At 40.9% G+C, this 23,441-nt stretch overlaps 1 protein-coding gene across 1 annotated transcript in view; it reads left to right on the plus strand.

Annotated features, from left to right (window-relative positions):
- The window catches only part of UBAP1 (ubiquitin associated protein 1), a 51,364-nt gene that overhangs the window by 26,494 nt on the left and 1,429 nt on the right, over positions 1-23,441 (plus strand). The window contains 6 exon segments of the mRNA XM_024753766.1: positions 1,026-1,066; positions 8,625-8,749; positions 14,103-14,700; positions 14,703-15,025; positions 21,724-21,906; positions 23,005-23,106. Of these exon segments, the coding sequence (XP_024609534.1) occupies positions 1,033-1,066; positions 8,625-8,749; positions 14,103-14,700; positions 14,703-15,025; positions 21,724-21,906; positions 23,005-23,106 (1,365 nt within the window). The 5' untranslated portion in view covers positions 1,026-1,032.

Here is a 23,441-nt window from a genome sequence, read left to right on the forward strand (position 1 = left end):
GTTTTATGGGTTTTTCTTCCTTCCTGTTTTGGATTTTTTTTTTTTTTTTGGCCACACCACACGGCTTGTGGGATCTCAGTTCCCCGACCAGGAATTAAACCCGGCCTGGCAGTGAAAGCTCCGAGTCCTAACCACTGGATTGCCAGGGAATTCCCCTTTTTTGAAATTGTATACAAAATTAAAACAGTACAGAAGTTGTATGTCATTGATTCCCTAATTCAGAAATGTCAGTCTTACAGTTACATTTGTCAGTAAAAGGTCTATATTTACATACTGAATAAAATGGGATATATAGAAAATCTTGACAGAACTACAAATATTGACATTAGTAGCTTATATCAGGAAGATAAATGTTTAGTAATTTTTTTTGACAGTTTGTGTATAAATTGGTCAGTGGCCAGTTTGCTGTTCTAATGTTTTTTTTTCCAGAACATGCAGATTCAGAAATTTTTTTTTTCTGGAAAAGTGGTTTCTCCCCCTTTCTGCTTTCTTTTTTGAGACTTTGGGACTGAGAAGTTTGAGGGTTATGTCAGTCCTGGAACCTTTTAGTCTTCTGGTTTCTTTTTGTAGTCTCAATTTTCTTTTTTTAAGCTATTTATTGATTGATTGGCTGCGTTGGGTCTTTGTTGCTGCCTGCGGCTTTCTCTAGTTGCGGTGGGTGGAAACTACCCTTTGTTGCAGTGCACGGGCTTCTCATTGCAGTGGCTTCTCTTGTTGAGGAGCATGGGCTCTAGGCACGAGGGCTTCGGTAGTTGCGGTGTGTGGGCTCAGTAGTTGTGCTGCACGAGCTCAATAGTTGTGACTTGTGGGCTCTAGAGCGCAGGCTCAGTAGTTGTGGCGCACGGACTTAGTTGCTCCGCAGCATGTGGGGTCTTCCCGGACCAGGGGTCGAACCCGCGTCCTCTGCATTGGCAGGCGGGTTCTTAACCACCTCGCAACCAGGGAAATCCTCAATTTTCTTATAATGGTTTGTTTGTATCCCCTCAAGGCATAATGCACCTAAGAAATATTTCTTTGTTTTTCAGGTTCTAAATGGCTTCTAAGAAGTTGGGTGCAGATTTTCATGGTAAGTGGACTGTTAGATATCATGGTTTAAGTTTTGATCTGATCAGAGAATTTGAAATCACATTAAGTAAGTGTCCCTTTTTATTTATTTAAATGAGCGGCTTGAGGAAAATAAAGTTGTACAACAATGTAACATTCATTCCATAGGACTTCACATAACTTTAATGTGAAGTTCAAATGGATAAACTTTAGAGTATCTCTGTATTTATTGTACTTGAAACTGCTGGAGGTGGATAGGGAGCCTGCCTATTTTTGTTGTTTTTCAGCAGTATTTTGAAGTAGTTACCATTCCTTTTCTTATTCTGGTCCATCTCTTCTCCATCAGGTGTGAAAAATCCATCTCTTCTCCATCAGATGTGAAAAATTCTAAGCCTTTAGTTAACGTTTTATGACGTTTTGGTTTAGGTTTTCTCCCCCCATAAAAAGAAATGATTTACTACAAATAAGACATGATTAGCAGATCAGTATATTCCAGAAGTATCAGTAGTAGTAATTACAATTTTGCGTTTGAAACTAATAGTTTATCATCTTTTTCTAAGATATGGCCTTCCAAAATGGAGTACATTAATAAACTTTTATTATCTGCATTTGATAGGAATGGAGGTGCCTAAGAAGTTAAAATTAGACCCTCTTTTTGTACAAAGATAAGAATTAAACATCAGAAATATCCAGACAACACAATTATTTTAAAAGGGGTTTTAAAACTAATGTTCCATTTTAAAAATCATGTCATTGTAAGAATGATTTGTTAGACTGTGTGGCAACATGTATTGTTATACTCTTCTGATCTACAAATGGTTACTCGATAATATCACTTTTCTGAGTCAGGGTGGTGCAGCAGTTCCTTGGTTTTTAACTTGCTTGTATATTTTTATACAACAGCTTTAATATTTTGAACTGCCACTGTGCATATACTTACATACATTGCTTGCGTATGTTTTGTTAAATTCTTTTGGAATTAAGTCATTCAGACTCTGGAATTTGCATTCTGTATAACCTGTCAGGCATCAGATCTTCAGGTAAGCTATCTCCTGTTGTTTAAGGATTATTACAGGTCTCTTTCAAAGTCTTCAAATGATTTAGAGAGGCAGATCTGTAGTTGCCTCTGATCACTTTCTCAAGGGAAAAGAGAGGACAGAGCCAAGGAGAGAGGAAAGACCTAGGGAGAGAAAAGAGCAAAAATGAAAAACTTAAATTTATAATCTTATTTCAAAAGATATGTTTTCTATCTTGAATCTTTAGAAACTCCTTTTTGATTGGAGTGAAAATAAGTTGGACCCCAGTTTATATGTTCCAGCTCAACAATCCAGAGAGAAGATTATAATTCTGAAGTTACCTGATCAATGATGACTTATTTTTTTAGGACTTCCTCCATCTCTTTACATTCCTAACCAAAATTTTATTGTTTGAATGAAATGCTCTACCTGAGTAAAATTTGAGAAGGATTTTCTCTTTCTCTCTTTGGCTGCTTCTGCTTTAATTTGCTAAACTCCTACTTGAATTTCAGTGGCTTTAGTTGGGCTGTTAGAATAACGAATCTTATTTTTAGATATCATGTAGTTTAAGGAATAGAAATTAAAGGGAATAGGTGGAGAATATTTAATAGGCAATCTTGTAGGCATCTGCATGCAGGGAATCAAATTCAGCCTGGCCTTACAAGGCTGAAATTAGAAAGCCAGGAAACTGAGGCTACTACTCCCTCCATCTTTCACTGCTTTTCTCTGCAGATGTGCTCCATTTTTATTCTTCTGTTTATAGACTTGCTTTCTTGGCCTACTTGTGTAGAGTGCACAGGGCCAAAAATGGCCACCCCAGTTATGGTGCTTCTTGCTTGATCATATAGTGGCTAGCATCATATAGCTGAAGTTTTTGTATCTTTTGGTCAAGGGCATATCTGACGGGAACATTTTAGTTTATGAGTCTCTGGGTTGGTTCCCCCTAAGTTAGGTATTATCTGACTCGGGGATATATATATATATATATATATATATATATAGAGAGAGAGAGAGAGAGAGAGAGAGAGAGAGAGAGAGAGAGAGAGAGAGAGATTGATTGATTGATTCTAGGGCACTTGGGGTGTGGACAAGGAGGTGACAACTGCTCTCATGACTGGATATGAAAATGCTTTTTTTTCTATTTAAATACTTGGGCTGACTATATCTTATGCTGTGCTGTCTTAGCACTAGTATTTGATTTTTCTTCAAGTTCATTCTTTTCAACTGAGGTTGAACTTCTTCCACTGTCATTAATAACCACATACCCCTAAATAATAGAATAAGAAATACAAACAGTTACTTTTCAAAGGCCTTTAAAAATATTGTCCTTATATCATGCAAATTGCAAACCTTTGGCTTAAAGCACACCTTTCTGAATGTCAATTCTCTTTAATTTTTGACTCATTTTCCACTTGTTTAATCTAAGAAAAAAGTTATTTTCCAGAAGTGACTTTTAAAGGATTTTTTAAAATGTTTCAACAAACAGATAAGTTACTCTTTTAATATCTGGAAAAATGCCCTGATATTCTAATTTGGGAAAAAAATAAGTCTCTGTAATTGGACTTAATAAAACTAAACTCCCTCCTTTGAAATGCCAAGCTGTCATATTTATGACCATTTAGCTAACTTCTGGAAAGGTTTATTTATCTCTTGGTTTAATTTCTACAAAGATATTGAAATACTTTTTCTATTGAGTGATAGAAAAAGGTGTTTTATTTTAGGTTGTTTTATTTCTTATTTTTATTATTGTTTTTTAATTTTTTGGCCACACTGTGCGGCATATGGGATCTTAGTTCCCTGACCAGGGATCAAACCCGTGCCCCCTGCAGTGGAAGTGCGGAGTCTTAACCCCTGTACTGCTGGGGAAATCCCAATCTGTTATTGCTTTTTAAGTACAGAGTAATGTAGAGAAGTCAGCCATCATTTAATCATTGTTCTCCTGTATGTCATATGCTGCCCATCCCCCTTCTTTTAAGACTTTCTTTTGTTTGCAACATTTTAACTATGATGTACCTTGGTTTGATTTTCTATGTATTTATCCTGCTTGGAGTTAGCTAAACTTCTTGGATCTGTTAGTTGATGTCTTTTACTACTTTTGAAAATTTGCAGCCATAATCTCTTCTCACATTTCTTTTGCTCCATGTCTCTCTCTTATCCTTTTGAGACTCTAATCACATATGCATAGGCTGTTTGATATTGTCCCAGAGATTTCTTAAGGCTCTGTTCCATTTTTTTTTTCTTTTTTTCTATTTGTGTTTCAATTCTTTCAATTTCTTTTGACTTAATTTCAAGTTCTTTGATTCTTTCATCTTACGAGTATTGTCTTCTGATTAGCATAGCCTGGCTTATGAACTATCAAAAATTTTTTTCTATGATACTTCAGTTTTCATTTTTAGTGTTTCCATTTGTCTCTTTCTATTTCCATCTCTCTGTTGAAATTCCCCATCTGCTCACACATGTTCACCTATTCCATTAGATCCTTTAACATATTTATTATAGTTATTTTAAAGTTCTCTGATAATTCCAGTATCTTGGCTATCCCTGAATTTGGGTCTGATGACTGTTTCTTCTCTTGATGATGGATCACATTTTCTTCCTTTTTTGTGTGTCTTTTTTTAAATTTAATGCCAGATACTGCATATTAAAAAGCTGATTTTGTAGGTTATCTTGTTTTTTTGTTAGGACATGAGTAACATTTTCTTTTGACTTCACATCCTATATTGATATCTGTATAATTGTGTGTGTGTGTGTGTGTGTGTGTGTATGCGTGTGTCTCGCTCTATATATCTATTGATGTAATTTTGCAAGTGTTACCTGACTTACAGCTTTAAGGTAATGATAGTCATGGGATTGCAATTTTCAGTTAATTTTAAGTTTGATCTGTTTTATTCTTCTTCTTCAAAAACCTCAATTTGAACGCACAGTAAAATCTGAATTAAGCATAATCCAGTTGCTACCCTCTATTAGGAATTTCTCTCCCCACATGGAATTACCTTTTTTCAGAAAAACAGGCAGGTCACAAGATCATAAACATTATCAGCAATTTAGAAAGAAAGGAAACAGAATGAAACCTTCCCAGAATTTATCCTGAGTCATCACACGTTCAGCCCAGTTCCTTCCACCATAGCATAATGACAAGCAGTGTGCAGAACCTGACTTCAAGGAACTGTCACAGCCATCAGAGATGTACTTTCTTTTTTCTAAATGGAACTGAGGAAAATGGGCTCAGACATCTTAGAAAGATTTTCAGTAATAAAGACTGAAACTAAAAGGTACTTGGGGGTGAGCCAGAAGATTGTTAACCACAGTGCTTAATTCTCTGGGCCATGTGGTTGAGTTTTTATTGAATCTATTTAAAAAATAAAATGTATTGAGAAATAAGAGAAATTGATGTCTTTAAATAGATATTCTGATATATTGGATAAAAATGAATAGTTCCTAAGGCATAGTTGGTTATATTTGCAAAAATGTTCTTTTTAATCCTCACAGCAACATCATTCATTGTACTTATGGTAGTCTCTGGCCATCATTCAAAAAGTTGCTTTTCTTGTTGCCGCCTCTTAAATGCCTTTTGCCCTTTAGCCCTACCCCCTCCTCCCAATAATCACAAAACTGTTTACTCATTCCCAGTTAACAGAGCTTAAAGCGGGGAGGGGGAAGGTTAGAAGATGTGCTAAGTCACCTTGGCATTGGCTTTGTTAGTGAAATGAAACTGCTTTTTAAAGCAGTTACCTGTAATTGGTGCTAATGAAGGGAAACAGCAGTTGTTTCAAGGTGTTCTACTTGATCTGGTCTGTTTCTAAGCCAGGGCCTAGTTCCATTTATAGAATATAAATTGTCAGTGTATACAACACTGTCATAGTTTCCTAACTGAAAGGTAGGCAAGGAAACTGAACACCCTTCTTGAAAGATATTATCATTTGGCTCAGATATCTCAAGTATAGTACTTTTTAACAGATGGTTTTCTCCCCTCAACTCCCCATTACCAATCTATAATAGAAGTATTCATTTAAGAAAATTTTGTTAGTATTAATGTGGATAGGTTTTCTTAGATTTGTATATCATATATGCATATAAGTATTATTATAGATAGGATTTTTCTAATATGTGTGCGTTATATAATTAACCTACTTTGAATGTATACTTAAACTTTTCTTAAACAAAAGACTTAATTTTGTGATTATTAACTTGACTGTAAATCTTTCCAATGCTTCCTAGAAAATGCTAGTTCCAGCTTTGTTTCCAGTTAATCGGGGCACTAGCTGAAGTTACACTCTAACTTTCAGTAACTTTTGAGCACTTGTTTCCGTGGAAGACAGATAAAAGTTCTCTACAATTAAAAAGAGCATTGCTTTTGATCTCTGTAATATAAAGCATTTTATAAGTGGCAGAAAGTTTTAGTGTTATAACCAGAGTTTTGTTGGCAAGCTGTGATGGTACCTGATACTTTTTTTTGGTACCTCTGGTACATTTTTGTGACTTTCTGCAGAACCTTAGAAATGTGCTTACATCTTGCATGAGTACTCTGTTAAAACATTTTCAGGACTAGCTTTGCCATTTTAGGTAAATCATTTTGAATTTTAATAAATACTAATTGAATGTGAGTTAGTGTGAGAGTTAAATACAAGAGAAGTGTAAGACCGTGTCTTCTTTATTTATTCTCATTGAGCAAATATCATCTGCTGGATGTTATGCTGAGCTTGGGGGGGTGTGGATAGGAATTTGATCAAATCCTTGATCAAAGTCTCTGGTGCAGGGTGGGGAGTAGTATAAGGAAACAAACTATTAACAATACAGAATGGTGAGACCTATTCTGAGATTGAGAAGGGAGTTGTTCTTAAGCTCATTCTTAAAGGGCAAGACATAATTAATCAAGTAAATAAGGGTGGGAATGTGACAGGCATTGCCAGCTGAGAGAACACTTACAAAGGTATGACCAACTTGGAAACTTCGCTAGAGTGTTAACAGTTATGGTTATGCCTCAGAAAAATAATTAAATTGAACACAGTTGTAGATTTAATTTGCTAGCTGAGTGAGATAGTTAAAATGTTTTAATTCTAGCTAGAAGTTATATGGGAACGAGGTAGACGCCCTCCCCCAGGAGTGGGAGAGGGGGCCTATTATTCTTTCTTTTGGAGGATTTCAGGTATATCAGAGCAATATCTACCTTGGGAAATGGGAATGATGACAAGATTACAAGTATATCTTGACCTTGCTTGGTAAGTCTTGAAATCTATAGAGTTCTTAAAAGGAATAGAAATCTCTTTATGGAAGAAGTGTAATTGTCTTATTCTGGACATGAGCACTCAAGAAAATATACTAGTGTGAGACCCAGAAGTAAGCCTTATTTTACTAGCTGCTAATACTCAAAAAGCAAAATTTACTTTATGAACTATGTTTCATTCTCCCTGATGCTTCTGCCAGTTAAGTTAGCCCCAAACCTGGTCCAGAAAAGAAATCATGACCTGATTTGGAGTGTATACCTAGTGAGAGTCACATACAAGAACCATTCTCATTTTTGTCTGACCCTATAAATTGATGATAATGTCCCGATCTTTCTGTGTTACGCATCTGTGATGGGCAGAGAACATTTAGGGAGTTAAAGCAGTTCAGTTGTGTATGGTTTGTGTCTCCTGATAATCCTGGTCTGATTCCCATGGTCTTGTCTGGTTTTCCTTTTTTCCATAAGTGCTGTACTTCTTAAATATTTCCATATCTCTAGAATGTAGCTTAAAAAAAAATCTAGAGTAGTTCTTTGTGTTAATTAAAAAATTATTCTTACTAAAGAAATCCTAATCAAGGAGGTTCTTTTGTGAAGATTCTATCATCAATTCATCAGTATTTAATAAGTGCCTAATATGTACCAGGAAGTGCTGAGGTTTTGAGACTACATCAGTGAATAAAACAGACTTAAATAGTTACCTGCAGGGAGCTTATATTCCACTGGGCAAGACAGACAATAAAGATAATTAAAAGGCAAATTACATATATGTTAGAAGGTAATAAGTGCTATGGAGAAAAGATAGATGATAATGTGGGATTACTGTGGTGAGGGTGTGGTAGTAATTTTAAATAGGGTGGTCCGGGTAAGCCTCACTTAGAAAGTGCCATTTGAGCAAAGACTTGAAGGAGGTGAAGGAGTAAGCCATGTGAATATCTGAGGGTAGAACATTCCAGATAGAGGAAGCAGCCAGTGCAGAATATTTGAAGTAGTTTTGACCATGTCATGGTTGAGGAACAGAGGATCACTATGACTTAGTTCAGTGAGCCAGGAATTGAGGGCAAGACAGGTAATGGGCGTTGGGGAGGACTTTTAGGCTACTGTGAGTACTTTGGCTTTTATGCTAAGTATAATTGAATATAAACCCTAATAAGATCAAGTAACCTCAAATAGGAGTCCTTATTAGAGATCTAGGGTCAGGAGAAGGTAAGCAGTCAGAGAAGGAACTCTGTAACTTCTAGTCTTAGGATAGCATAAATTAATGTTGTATCCTAGATGTAAGATTATACCAAAACAAATAATAAGTTCTTTGCTGATATTTTGTACTTTATTTTTGATTGTAGGGACTTTCAGTTACCTTGATGATGTCCCATTTAAGATAGGAGACAAATTCAAAACACCAGCTAAAGTTGGTCTACCTATTGGCTTCTCCTTGCCTGATTGTTTGCAGGTTGTCAGAGAAGTACAGGTAAGTGGTAATTTTTAGTTAAAGTTTAGTACATTTAACATTTTAAGGAGTAAGAATTTGCTGTATAGTGAAATAGAAAAAAAAAATTCTCCTGTCTCTTATTTGTGTTTCTGATAGCTCCTGTTATCGCTTGGCTCACACTGTCTCACTCACACACAGGCGTGCGTACACACACACGCACATTTATATATGTTTATATATCTGTTACAGATCTTGTGTAATCTGATAGATTGTATGTTCCTGGGATTCTGTGCCTTGTCCAAAACAAATCCCCATTGCTCATCTGACTTGCTTCTTCCCCTCTTTCCTTCTCTCTATTAATGTCCTCATTACCTTCTTGGTCACTCAAGTTACATAGTATTTTCTCTCTGCTGTGTCTTCCCTTTGCCATTCAGTTTATCCTTACCTTATTTTTTCACCTGGGCTATTTCAGTAGCCTCTTTAATGGGCTCCTCTGCTTACAGCATTTTCCTTCTATTTTTCATATTGTTTCTAGAATAATATTCCTGAATTTAAAAACTTACAGTGATTCACCAACCTTACTGAATCAAGTCTAGACATAAGGTTATGGTCGAGTACCTTAGCTCATCATCTCCTCTATATTCCCTCCAAACCAGGATACTATAGCAATTTGTTGAATGTACTGTGTGTATTACCTGTCTTTACCATGCTTTTCTCATGAGTTGTTATCCCCACTTGAAATATTCTTGTCTTTCTCACCATACTAAAAGCTGTCTGCTTGTTAAAAATTTATCTATTCTAGACTGCACTTAAATGCCGTCTCCTCAGTAGCTTCTTTTTCAACCCTTACATCTTTAAAGCTCAGTTATTTATAAATGTATAAAATTACATCTTGAAAGCAGCAAATAGCGCCATGTTACGTGACTTCCTACACACTTATTGACTGCCTGCTTTTGAGTGACGCTCTGCTAGGGTTGAGGATAGAGATAAATGCCTTAACCACTTTCCTCAAGGAGCTTACAGTTTAGGGAAGGAGTTACATGGAAAAACAGAAAGGTACGCTACTCACCCAAACACTTCTTCCTGTGACTCTAGATTTTTTTAAATACAACTTCCTGGCAAAGAAGGGGGATTTACTAAGGCATTACCATGTTACTCTAAAATGTATTCTTTGAAAAAAAAAAAAAATTGGGAATTCCCTGGTGGTCCAGTGGAAAGGATACCGTGTTTTCACTGCCAAGGGCCCGGGTTCGATCCCTGGTTGGAGAACTAAGATCCCACAAGCCAGGCAGCGTGGCCAAAAAAAATAATAATAATGAAAAAATAAATTAAATAAAATAAAATGTATTCTTTGTTTTACCTTCCAGTCTTTTTTAGGGAATAATCGTAGTGGGAGAACTTCAGTTATATTTTTTAAATAAAAGTTTTATTGATATAATTCACATACCATAAAATTTTCCCTTTTAAAGTATGCAGATAAATTTTTTTTTAGTGTATTCACAGTTGCATAACTATCATTACCATCTCATTCCAGAATATTTTCATCACCCTGAAAAGAGACCCAGTGTCCATTAGCAGTCACTCCCTATTTTCCCCTTCTCCCAGCCCCTGGCAACCACTAAATCTACTTTCTGTCTCTCTGAATTTGCCTATTCTGGAATATCATATAAGTGGAATAATACAATATTTAGTCTTTTATATATAACTATTCATAAATATATATGTGACTGGTTTATTTTACTTCAGTGTTTTCAAGTTTTATCCATATTGTATGAATGAAACATTAGTACTTCATTCATTATTATGGCTGAATAATTCCATTGTATTGATATATACCACAGTTTGTATATCCATTCAGCCAGGGATCGAACCCACGCCCCCTACAGTGGAAGCGTGGAGTCTTAAAACCACTGGACCACCAGGGAAGTCCCCAATTGATAGACATTTTTGATGGTTTCCAATTTTTTGGCTTTAGGAATAATGCTGCTGTGAACTTTTTTTTTTGGCTGCATTGGGTCTTCATTGCTGCGTGTGGGCTTTCTCTAGTTGTGGCAAGCCAGAGCTACTCCTCCTTGCGGTGTGTGGGCTTCTCATTGCGGTGGCTTCTGTTGTTGCAGAGCATGGGCTCTAGGCGAGCGGGCTTCCGTAGTTGCAGCACATGGGCTCAGTAGTTGTGGCAAGCGGGCTTATTTGCTCCGTGGCATGTGGGATCTTCCCGGACCAGGGATCGAACCCGTGTCCCCTGCATTGGCGGGCATATTCTTAACCACTGCGCCACCAGGGAAATCCGTGTTGTGAACATTTGTCTACAGGTTTTTGTGCAGACATATGCTTTCAGCTTTCTTGGGTATATACATAGGAGTGGAATTGCTGGGTCATATATTAACTATGTTTAACCTTTTGAGGAATTGCCAGACTAATTTCCAAAATGGCTGCACCATTTTACAATCCTACCTACACTGCATGAAGTTTCCAGTTCCTCTACATCCTTGCCAACTTTTGTTATCATCTGTCTTTTTAGTTATTTATATACATCCTAATGGGTGTGCAGTGGTCTTACGGTTTTTGTTTTTGGTTTTTTGGCCGCGTGGCATTTGGGATCCTAGTTGCCAGACCAGGGTTTGAACCCACGCCCCCTGCAGTGGAAGCATGGCATCTTAACCACTGGACCGCCAGGGAATTACCTCTCTTATGGCGGTTTTGATGTACATTTCTCTAGCTACTAATAATGTTGACTATCTTAGATGTTTTTGAATACTGAATCGGTACTCCTTTTGTGTATGGAGACTTTATTGGGCCAGAAGAGATAGAGATTTCCCTTATGAAGTTTTACCTTGTTCTGTTTCCTTGGTGGCTTTTTTATTGGCAGCAACAAATATTCAGTGACTACCACTCTGTGTGCAGAATACTGCTAGCAATATGATTTAAAAACACCTCCATTTTATTTCAGTAGTCCTCATATTATTTGCTGCCTCATTGATTCATTCAGAAGGCTTGTTTGGAATCCCACATCGTTGCTGTTAATAGGCTTTGCTGGGAATTTTCTATTTGATCAGTGTGATGCACTAATGGGTGCCTGGTACTGTGCCTGTCATACTCATCACACCCACTAATAACAAAAGAGGAGATCAAGGCTCCAAGCTCCATTCCTGTGTGGGCTGGCTGCAGTGTTTTTGTTCTCTAATTGCAGATAGCTTCCTTAAACTTTGACTGCCTAGGGTCTCCAGTGGGGGATTTGGCTGTGGTATTGGTGTGGTGTTGGCGCTGGCTCCCTCTCTATCCAGAGAAGAGTCAGACCTAGAGCCCTAGACAGCTTGAAGCTTCCTGTAACTTTTTCATATTTGCCCTTGCATGACAATACAAACTTGAGATTTCAGATTAAAAATCATCAAAGTGAGCCAGTTAAACATACATAAACCTTTGCACCCAGGTCCGGAAAGTTTTCACCGAAATGGTGGTAGTGGCCACAGTAGTGGAGGGTGGCCTTTAGTGTCACGGTTTAGAGCAGACTCTGGTTCAGCGATTCATGGGCTGGAATTGCCGTGTAATAGCTGTGTAATCTTGTACATCTTTTAAGGTTTTTATAAGGATTAAGTAAAAGAATGCATTTATAATGCTTATTCTGGTTCCTGGTACTCCATAAATGTTAGATGATGTTATTATTGTACACTCAAAAATCACATTCTTTTTCACTGTAATATTTCTGCTGTTTTTTCCTTTCTGTTTTTTCTTATGTTCCAAGTATTCTACATTACTTTGGTAATTACAAAAAAACAAAGTACTAAAGAGGAAAGAAATTTACACTTGTTTTTGGGAGTAAAACTTCAGAGATCTGTTTACAGGCAGTGGGAAGTTGGTCACAGCCTCAGTTTTTGATGGAGGAAACCAGTTGCATAATTGGATTTCCTCCACAGTTAGAAGCAGCAACCTTTGCCCATTGCTATTTTCTCACTATTCAGTTAGTGGTAGAAAGGAAGCCCTGTGATCCCCCAAGTGTCTTTTTGGGGCCCAGTAACTGGCTCAGGGTGTGTAAGTGAACTTCTTGACATGTGCGTTTCCAGGCTTCTTTTGTGTTGTTTGAAGCTGAAAGGTTTAGGGATGACCTGAGGCACTTTATTATGTTTCTTCTACTCTAAAACTCTAGGCCTACCGTGGCTCTAGGTCATGGTAGGCCTCCTTTCTCTTCCTTTCTCCTCTTTTACTCTCATTGTGCCTCCAGCCTTGAATGTGCACACATTGTTTAGCTTTTACTCTTTTCCACAGTGGCTGCGCCAGTTTACACTGCCACCAACAGTGTGTATGAAGGCTCCCTTTTCTCCCCATCCTCTCCAACACTTGTTATTTCTTGCCTTTTTGATAATAGCCATTTCGCTGGGCGTGAGGCGATATCTTATTGTGGCTTTGATTTGCATTTCCCTAATAATTAGTGATGTTGAACACTCTTCATGTGCCTCTTGGCCATCTGTATGGCTTCTTTGGAAGAATGTCTATTCAGATCCTCTGGCCATTTTTTAATCAGGTGGTTTGCTTTTTGTTGAGTTTGCATCGTAAAATCTTAATTTGGTTATGTCTAGATTTCTTAATAAGCAGTTTTTCTACATTTAGAGTACAGTCTGTTCACTGTAATTTGGTAGTGGTTTAGAGCATAGAATCTGTTGTCAGACTGCCTGGGTTCAGATCCAGGCTCTACCGCTTAACAGCTTTATGACCTTGAGCATAGCCCCTGTAATGTTGAAAAAATCTAGAGAACTAATATATAAAAAGTGCTTAGAATCATGCATGGCACCTTGTAAGTGCTTCTTAAATACTAGGGGCTGTTGTTTTTATTGAGTGCGGGATCTATTTAGGGCATTGTGTTAGATAATGGAGGCCTTAAGAGGGTCTAAAGCCCAGTTGCTGCCCACAAGAGGCTTGTGATAGTGTTGGGGAAATGTTTAGAGGAAGACTAAAGCTACTTGTGGTCACATGTGCTCAGCATCAAATGATAGAGACAGACAGTATGTAAGAGTTCAGAGGAAGGAATGGGCCATCAGGAAAGCTTTATAGAGGAGGCAGCTGAGTTCTGCCTGAGCCACCAATGAAGAATTCTAAGAAGGGAAATGGCCTGAGGGGAGAGAAGCAAGGGAAGTGGCAAGGTACATTTGGCCTGGTATGTAGGATTAGAGGTGATGGGAGCCCCTTCTAGTTAATTTCTAGAAGTAACCAGGGAGCATAGTTTGATTAAATCAAGTAAGATTAGGAAGTCTTAGTTTTCCTGAGTGGGGATCCTCCCATACACCTTAATAAATGCTGCCTTGCCAGGGTGAGGAAGAAGTGAATTGGGTGGAGGAATTGGGTGGGGGAGGGGCAGCCACCTGGGTTCACACTTCCTTTCTCTGATATATCTTTGCAGTATGACTTCTCTTTGGAAAAGAAAACCATTGAGTGGGCTGAAGATATTAAGAAAATCCAAGAAGCCCAGTGGGAAGCAGAGCGCAAGGCTGAGGAAGCAGAAGCTAAGGTGAATTCTAAGAGTGGCCCAGAGGGTGACAGCAAAATGAGCTTCTCCAAGACTCACGGTACAGCCACAATGCCACCTCCTATCAATCCCATCCTTGCCAGCTTACAGCACAACAGCATCCTCACCCCGACTCGGGTCAGCAGCAGTGCCACAAGACAGGAAGTTCTCAGCCCACCCCACACAAAGGCAGATTTCAATCCTGCTGACTTTGAGTGTGAAGAAGACCCATTTGATAATCTGGAGTTAAAAACTATTGATGAGAAGGAAGAGCTGAGAAACATTCTGGTAGGAACCAGTGGACCCATTATGGCCCAGTTATTGGACAGTAACTTGCCTAGAGGTGGCTCTGGGTCCGTGTTACAGGATGAGGAGGTCCTGGCATCCCTGGAGCGGGCAACCCTAGATTTCAAGCCTCTTCACAAACCCAATGGCTTTATAACCTTACCACAGTTGGGCAACTGTGAAAAGATGTCGCTGTCTTCCAAAGTGTCCCTCCCCCCATCCCTGCAGTAAGCAATATCAAGTCCCTGTCCTTCCCCAAACTTGACTCTGATGACAGCAGTCAGAAGACAGCCAAGATGGCAAGCACTTTCCATAGCACATCCTGCCTCCGCAGTGGCACGTTCTGGAATTCCCTAAAGCCTTCCACCCAAAGCAGTGCCAGTGAGCTCAATGGGCATCATGCTCTTGGGCTTTCAGCTTTGAACTTGGACAGTGGCACAGAGGTGCCAACCCTCACCCATTCCCAGATGCCTTCCCTCTCTGTTTTGTCTGTGTGCACAGAAGAATCATCACCTCCAAATACCTGTCCCACGGTAAGCCTTTTATAAATTTATTTATTTATTTTTGGTTGCGTTGGGTCTTCATTGCTGCGGGCAGGCTTTCTCTAGTTGTGGTGAGCCGGGGCTACTCTTCATTGCGGTGCGCGGGCTTCTCATTGTGGTGGCTTCTCTTGTTGCGGAGCATGGGCTCTAGGCACGCGGGCTTCAGTAGTTGTGGCACACGGGCTTAGTTGCTCCACGGCACGTGGGATCTTCCCGGACCAGGAATCAAATCCATGTCCCCTGCATTGGCAGGCGGGATCTTAACCACTGTGCCACCAGGGAAGTCCCACGGTAAGCCTTTTAAATCCCCCTGAATTAAAGCTCCACAGATTTCTGAATTCTACCCAGCAGTTGCCACCCTCACATTCTTCTTTGCAAGGTTTAGGGCAGGATGGGGCATGACCAAATTGACCTTGCTTACATTAAGTATATGTAGTTCTGTTTATTTTTCTGAGGACAGAGATTATTAGCTTTGCATCTAACCTGGTTAATGTTGGCTTGTTCCTCCCTGCATCTTTTTGGTCTTTTCCTTCAAAAAGATAATGTGTATCATGTGAATGATGTTTTCCTGCCTAATCAATTTGTTCTTTTCCGTGCTGCCATGTCTTGTGTTTGCATTTTTTAAAGGCTTGCTTTCTTTGTACCTTTTTACTTTTTCCTATTAGCTTTCTTAATTTTTTTATGGTTGCTTGGTATTCCTCCTTTTATCTTCTCCCTACCTCCCTCTCCTTCCTCTTTCCATCTCATTCTGCCTTGAAGTTTGGCTCTTTTGTGTTTGACTAATTTGGGGTTATGTTTCTTCAAACTGGGCGGTACTTTAGTAACTGGGGCATAATTTGTATTGGAAGTTTCAGCAAAAGATAGAAATTTGTCATTTTTAAACCTATAGGTTTTAATCCTGCAATTACTTTTTTTTTTTACTACTAAGAATTGTGCAGTTTTCTCCAAAGGGAGGGAGAGGGGAAGGTTTGGAAGTCAGATTTAGTGTTGAAGGGTGGATTGATACGAAAGTTGTAATTGGTATCATCTTGAAGAAAATCTGATTTGTCACACAAGAGAGATGCATACATATACAGGGAGGTTACTTTATGTGGTTGTTTCAGCCCCACAGAACAATTGCATTATAGAATAGAAATCACAGAAGACCAAGAACCTTTTGCTACACCAGTTCAGATTTTTTAAATGACAGCATATCAAGACAGTATTTAGAGCCAGAAAGGAGCCTGATTGTATTAGTGGGAAATCTCTGAGAGACCATAATAAGCCTGCTATTAGCTGGTAGAAAAGATGATCCTTGGCCTGCCTTACAAAGAGTGCAAGTTCCCAGCAGTGACATTCTTGGTAAATGATTTTCTCTGTGTGAGTGCTTCCATTGTCAGAGCTTACTGCTGCCCGTAAACTTCCATGGACCGTGGCCCAGAGAAAGTAAATAGAGTGCATAACATCTCCTAGGGTGGACCTTATCCTAATTCCTCCTGGTTTGTGGTTGGACTTTGGTCAGCAGGATACTCCTCTTCGCTTTGTGACTCATTGTGTGCTTTAGAGGAATTAAAAGCACTCTGAAAGGTTCCCCCGCCCCCACCGACTTAGCGTGTCAGTGGAAACCATGCTTCACCCTGGCCTGGGGACTGACTGCCTTTGCGGGGCAAATATAAACAGAGTTGGAGTTCTGATAATCTTTTTTTTTTTTTTGCGGTATGTGGGCCTCTCACCGTTCGTTGTGGCCTCTCCCGTTGTGGAGCACAGGCTCCGGACGCGCAGGCTCAGTGGCCATGGCTCACGGGCCCAGCTGCTCTGCTGCATGCGGGATGCAGGATCTTCCCGGACCGGGGCACAAACCCGTGTCCCCTGCATCGGCAGGTGGACTCTCAACCACTGCGCCACCAGGGAAGCCCAGAGTTCTGGTGATCTTTTAAGGAAGTCATGACCCTTACCTCCAGGGAGCAAAGCCTAGTTCCCATCCTGGCTTTCTATCCTTAGTGCGAGTCTTTGAGGCCCACGGTAGGAGCTTCCCAGTGAGAGAAGCACTTCTCTCCAAGATAGGGACTTGAGGCAGGTGGGTGGTGATGGTGGTCAGCTGGACTGTATACATCCTTCAAATAGGAACTCCTAGGGAAGTGTTCCTGGAATTTGGTTCTTGTCGGCTATTTCAGGCCCAGTGTTTGGGTCTCATTTTTTAGATTTTGATTTCATGTTTCACTGTTTTATATAAACTAATCTTAGAAGTTGAGAACTCCATGGGATCATGTTAAGAGGAACAATCTTGTGATGTGCCCTTATTCTGTGTCCAGCATAGACCTGCCTGACCTAGCACCAGGGCCTCTTCCCACTGCCCCTCAACCCTTCAAGGGGTCTTGCTCTGCTCACAGGTTAGGCTCATTCTGCCATTGGGTTCTCTTTCTCCGGCTATGGATATATATTTCCCACTCTTTCAGTTACTTTAGCAAAATATTTGCCTTTTTCCTTACACTTCTGAGTTCTCAATTTACTAATTTTGGCCAAGAAGCATACGAGTAGTGCCAGTTTGCTTTTAAATTGTATTCTAAATAATTTTCATTACATACAATCTCTTAGCTTTTCGGTGTTTGAATCTGTTGATCGTTTCTTATGTTGCCATTGCTTTAATACTTACAGTAGAGTCCTTCTCCATCTCTAGATTTGAAAAATGAGGGACTTCCCTACCAGTCCAGTGGTTAGGACTTGGTGCTTTCACTGCTGTGGCCCCAGGTTCGATCCCTGGTTGGGGAACTAAGATCCCACAAGCCATGTGGTACAGCCAAAAAAAGAAGAAAAAGAAAAGAAATAGGAAGCCTCAAAAAAGAAATAAACAAATGAAAAAATTTTTAATAAAAATAAAAAATGAATTTATTTTTATCAAAGTACTACAAGCATATTTTAATGAAATCAAGTAGCATTTAAAAGGCTTGTATTGAAAAACAGTAGCTCCCTGCCTCACCTCTCCCCAGTTCCAGTTTTGCTTCCCATAGTCAGGCACTTTTGACCTTTAAACTGTTTATGCTGGGATTTATCTATTTCTGAATTAGATGCTTACATTTTTCTAAATTTATCAATTTTACACAGGTTTATACTTCCTGTTGCAGTAGTTGAGGATTTAGCTCTGATAATAGCCCCTCTTCTACCTTCTTCCTGTATCTCCCATCATATTTATATCACAAATTTCGGTTCAGTTAATGTTATTGTTCATATTATTATGATTGGGTAAATATTTATTACTGAGTTCAGTAATAAATAAATGGTATACTCTGGTGATGATGATGATTTTTTTGGTAGCTTTTTGTTTCTCTAGTTTAACTGCCCCATTAAAAAAGTCTGCATGGTTTCTTTGTGCCTGTTGCTAATTTTGTCCAAATGCTCCAAAAGAGCTGCCAAAGACCTAATGATAATTTTCTTGTTCAAATATATTCAAGCATGTTGGTCAACCTGTCTGATTTTGTCTTTTTTTTGGGGGGGGGGTTCTTTGTTGCTGCGTGTGGGCTTTCTCTACCTGTGATGAGCGAGAGCTACTCTTCATTGCGGCGTGCGGGCTTCTCAGTGCAGGGGCTTCTCGTTGCGGAGCACGGGCTCTAGGCACACGGGCTTCAGTAGTTGCTGCGCACGGGCTCAGTAGTTGTGGTGTGCAGGTTTCAGTAGTTGTGGCTCGTGGGCTCCAGAACGCAAGCTCAGTAGTTGTGGCGCGTGGGCTTAGTTGCTCCACAGCATGTGGGATCTTCCCAGACCAGGGATCAAACCCGTGTCCCCTGTGTTGGCAGGCAGATTCTTAACGACTGCGCCACCAGGGAAGTCCTATTTTTGAGTCCTTGAATATCTAAAAATGTCTTAATTTTACCCTCACATGTGAATAATACTTTGGATTTAGATTTTAGTTGGAGGTCATTTTTCTTCAAGAATTTTTAAGACATTGCTCCCTTAAAAAAAAAAATTCAAATTTAAGTATAAGCTCCACTGATTTCTAGCAATACAGTGCTATTCTGATTTCTTCCCCTACTCCCACAGGCTTTCTTTTCTTCATTTCTGGAGATTAGAAATTTACCAGTGATGGGCTTTGTTCATTCATTGTGCTTGGCCCTCCTGGATCCAAAGGCTCAGCTCAGTTTTCAAAATCTGGTTGATGTGGTTCGTTGCTTTGTATTTTCTTTTTTGTATTTTCTATCTCTTTGACTTTATGTTTTACTTTCTGGGATATATCCTTGCCTGTGTATAACCCTTTTTTTTTTTTTTAATCTCATAATCTTTTAAATAAAATTTTTACTTTATTTTAAATTTCCAAGTGCTTTGTCTTTTCCCTCTTTTGGTTTGGTCTTATGTTGGTGGCTTTGGCTTTCTATTCACATTTAAGAGTGAGGCACTAAAATAAAACAATCAAAACGGAGAATGTGTATGTTGGGGTGTGCTTGCTGATCATGAAGATTCACTATAGGTTGAAGGTTAGTTGGCTTTGAGGGGAGCTCTGCAAAACATCAACATGTGAAGGTCTTGGGGGCTATTAAAATTTATCTAGAGAGTTCTGCTTGAATGCTAAAGAAGGTGGGGAATGCTGGTGTAGTTACTTAGTCCCTTTTGGTTCTTGCACCTCACTCTGCCATATGCTGTGCTTGGTATCCTTAGTCCTTTTTGGCTCACGTTTTCTAGAGACTTAACGTTCTGCCTCCTGCAAAGGTTAGGTGGGGAAGGTCTGCCTGAGGGTTTTCTGCTCTGATCACTGCCTTCGTCTCTTGCCGTATCCCAACAGTTCCACCTTCTAAAATTTCATTGAAATATATTGTCCTCTGCTGTTCCCTCTTTTTCTTTGACCTTAAAGGTTAATAGTTTTAATTGTTTTATTATCATTTTAGTGGGTTTTGAAGGGGAGGAGAATCAGTGTCAACTTGCTGTGTTAAATGAAAATCCCCCCTTTGAAATCCTAATAGAGCTCCACTTACTCAGTAACTGTTGATTAGGGGTAAGTTTCAAGCTCAAAGCCAGGCCTTAGGCATCTAGAAATGCATGTGACATGGTAACTAACCTCTAGGAGCTCATACTGTGTGTAATAAGTACTGTGCCAGCAGTGTGACCAAAATGCTGTTTGGCTATTGGTATTCTCAAGCCCATGTACAGCCTGCCCCTGAAAAGAGAGAGACAATCTTGGGGCCTGCAAAGTGGCCAGAGGGTGTGATGCAGTTCCCATGCCCTGTCGTGACTCCTGTAACCTAATGACTGAGCCCCACGATTGGACTGCCTGGACTATGCTGTGGGTGAGAGATGGTTAAGCAGAAACTACTGGCTTTTAGGCCTGTAGAATCTTCTTGGTTTTTCCCAGCTGACTTGGAGGAGAGCATCTGGTTATAGCTATATAATTTGTTTTTAATATTTTATTTTTAGTTTTTTAATAATATATTTAAAAATATTTGTTTGTTTTTGGCCGCGTTGGGTCTTCATTGCTGCGCACGGGCTTTCTCTAGTTGCGGCGAGCAGGGGCTACTCTTCATTGTGGTGCGCGGGCTTCTCATTGCTGTGGCTTCTCTTGTTGTGTAGCACGGGCTCTAGGCACGTGGGCTTCAGTAGTTGTGGAGCGTGGGCTTCAGTAGCTGTGCCTCGTGGGCTCTGGTGCACAGGCTCAGTAGTTGTGGCGCACAGGCTTAGTTGCTCAGCAGCATGTGGGATCTTCCCGGACCAGGGCTCGAACCTGTGTCCCCTAACTATATAATTTTGAACATGCTTTTAGTATAGCAGGCTCCTTTCCCTCCTCCCTCCCCCATCCCGGCCCCCTGCAAAAAAAAAAAAGAAAATTTTGTTGAAAACCTTTCCCTGGTTCTTCAGAGCTGGGCCAAGCTGTCAAACAGCTTGTGACCTTGTTCCCATGGTGGTTCTGTCCTTTGGCCTGGGAGTGAGCTGCCTTTTTGCCTTGGGGCTGACTCATTATCAGAAGTGGTGGGAGGATTTAATCCTGGGAATCTGTCCACCAGTCAGGCTGGGGTTAGTAAGGTCCAGTAGCAGCAGGGCCCTAGAGACCACAGACCAGTCCTTGAGGGCACAGCCTGGAGTGGGTAGTAGTCCTTCAGTCTTGGCTCCGTACAACAGCGGCTATTGCAGGGAATCAAAGCACAGTGCATGGTGTGGGGCAGAGATGGAGTGCCCTCAGAGAACGGGAGCCCTGAGCTGGCCAAGTGTGGGAATTGCGCTGGCAGTCTCTGCCCAGCCAGCGATAGTAGAAGCGAGGATGGACACATTACTGGCAGAGTCAGTCCAGAGTGGGGGTGTTTAAGGTTACTGATCCCTTTAGGACTCAGATACGGCAGCCTAGGAAAGGGATAAAGGAGCCCTGGAGAGAAATAACAGCAGCCAGCGTGGGCATCAGTCCCGAATGTAGTTTTCAGAACTTTCTCCACCTCAGGCCCAGGGGATTTGGGCATGGAAGGCCATGTGGCTCTTGTGGTGCTTCCTCGCTCTGCAGGGTGGGATGAAGGCAGAGGACAGCCACAGTTGCAGGTGTCTTCCCAGTTTTTCTCTCCCTCAGCTGGAGCTCCCCTACCACTCTTCAGTCTTCTTCAGGATGTCTGGCCAGAAACCTGGTCCTTGCTTGCAGGCAGGTTGCTTGACTGGGAGGTTTCATTAGGTCAGAAACGACAAGCCCCTGGATTGGGCTACATGTCTTTCTTCTTGCCTTAATCCTTTTGTTTCTCCACCACCAGGTCACACCTCCTAATCTCTCAATGTCACAAGTGCCCAACACTCCCAGCTGTCCCCAGGCTTACTCTGAACTGCAGACGCTGTCCCCCAGTGAGCGGCATTGTGTGGAGACGGTGGTCAGCATGGGCTACTCATATGAGTGTGTCTTGAAAGCCATGAAGAAGAAAGGAGAGAATATTGAGCAGGTGAGCGGTTAGTCAGCCGTGGGGCAGGGCGGGGGTAGGAGAGAGGTCCCACATCTCTGGAGCTGGAATAGTGTCTTGCCTTTATCCTAGTCTCTCAGACTCACAGCACCATTGTCTTTTCCTGTGACTTGAGGAACTCAGGGTGCTTTGTTGGGCAAACCAGCAGCCTCAGCAGCAGTGCTTTGCAGCAGCTTCTTTGGGGGCTGCTCTGAGACCTAGGCTGAAGGAGAGCTTTGAGAGTATTGGAGTTGTTGACTGTTACCCAGTTATCCCCTTCTCTGCCTCTCCTGAGACAGCATTCTAGGCTTGAGGTACGGTCAGATGTCTTCTTCCAGAAATGTTTATCCTGTCAGGACTGCCCAGGGAGTTCCAAAATAGGGTACTGGAGTCCTAAACCTTGGGGGCACTTTCTGACTTGGGTGGTTTCTTAGAAGAATATCTTGGGACTTCCCTGGTGGCGCAGTGGTTAAGAATCCACCTGCCAGTGCAGGGGACACGGGTTCGAGCCCCGGTCCGGGAAGATCCCACATGCCGTGGAGCAACTAAGCCTGTGCGCCACAACTACTGAGCCTGTGCTGTAGAGCCCATGAGCCACGAGTACTGAGCCCACGTGCCACAACTACTGAAGCCCATGTGCCTAGAGCTCGTGCTCTGTGACAAGAAGCCACTGCAGTGAGAAGCCCGCACACCACAACTAGGGAGAAAGCCTGTGCGCAGCAGTGAAGACCCAGTGCAGCCAATGATGATAATGATGCTAATAATAATAAATAAATAAATTTAGAAAAAAGAAAAATCACCATTTAAAAAAAAAATGAACATCCTGCCCAGGCTGTGACATTGACATCAGCTGGGAGATGTGAGTCAGCTGTGACAGGAACTCCTTTGAAAAATGGCTATGCATGTTTAGAAGGGTGTACCTATCAGCAAGTAGTCACTGAGGTACTGCTGTGTTGGACACAATTCAAGGCACAAAATCAAGTCCTATCTAGGATCTAATAGCCAGGGTGGGGAGCAGATGTCACACTTGTTGGTTTGTGTAAGACTTTTGGGAAGCACAGACGAGTGGCAATAGGTGCTTAAACCTTTCTCTTTTCTTAGATTCTCGACTATCTCTTTGCACATGGACAGCTCTGTGAGAAGGGCTTTGACCCTCTTTTAGTGGAAGAGGCTCTGGAAATGCAGCAGTGTTCAGAGGAAAAGGTAGGAACCTTCATGCTTCACGGGAACCCTCTGGAAAGAAGGGACAAAGTAGTCTGTCTTGGGGGTCATCCTGGACTACAGCCTTCATCCCTTCCAGTGACTGTAGGCAGAGGTAGTTGAAGCACAGAATCTCCCATGTCCAGACAGGCATTTGGCTAGTTTGGCTCAGATGAAGTATCAGGTTGAAGACTATCTAGAATCCCAGGGAAGAGACGGGAAAAATGACCTGGGCAAAAAGCCATATTTTTGGATGTTGGGGGAGATTGCCAGTCACTTCACCTAGGCTGCTAGCCAGAGAGCAGCCATTTCTGGGTTCAGTATCCTGCTGGGTGGGA

Source organism: Neophocaena asiaeorientalis, unplaced genomic scaffold (genome assembly GCF_003031525.2).
Source record: "Neophocaena asiaeorientalis asiaeorientalis breed wild unplaced genomic scaffold, Neophocaena_asiaeorientalis_V1.1 scaffold220, whole genome shotgun sequence".
NCBI classification, from domain to species: domain Eukaryota; kingdom Metazoa; phylum Chordata; class Mammalia; order Artiodactyla; family Phocoenidae; genus Neophocaena; species Neophocaena asiaeorientalis.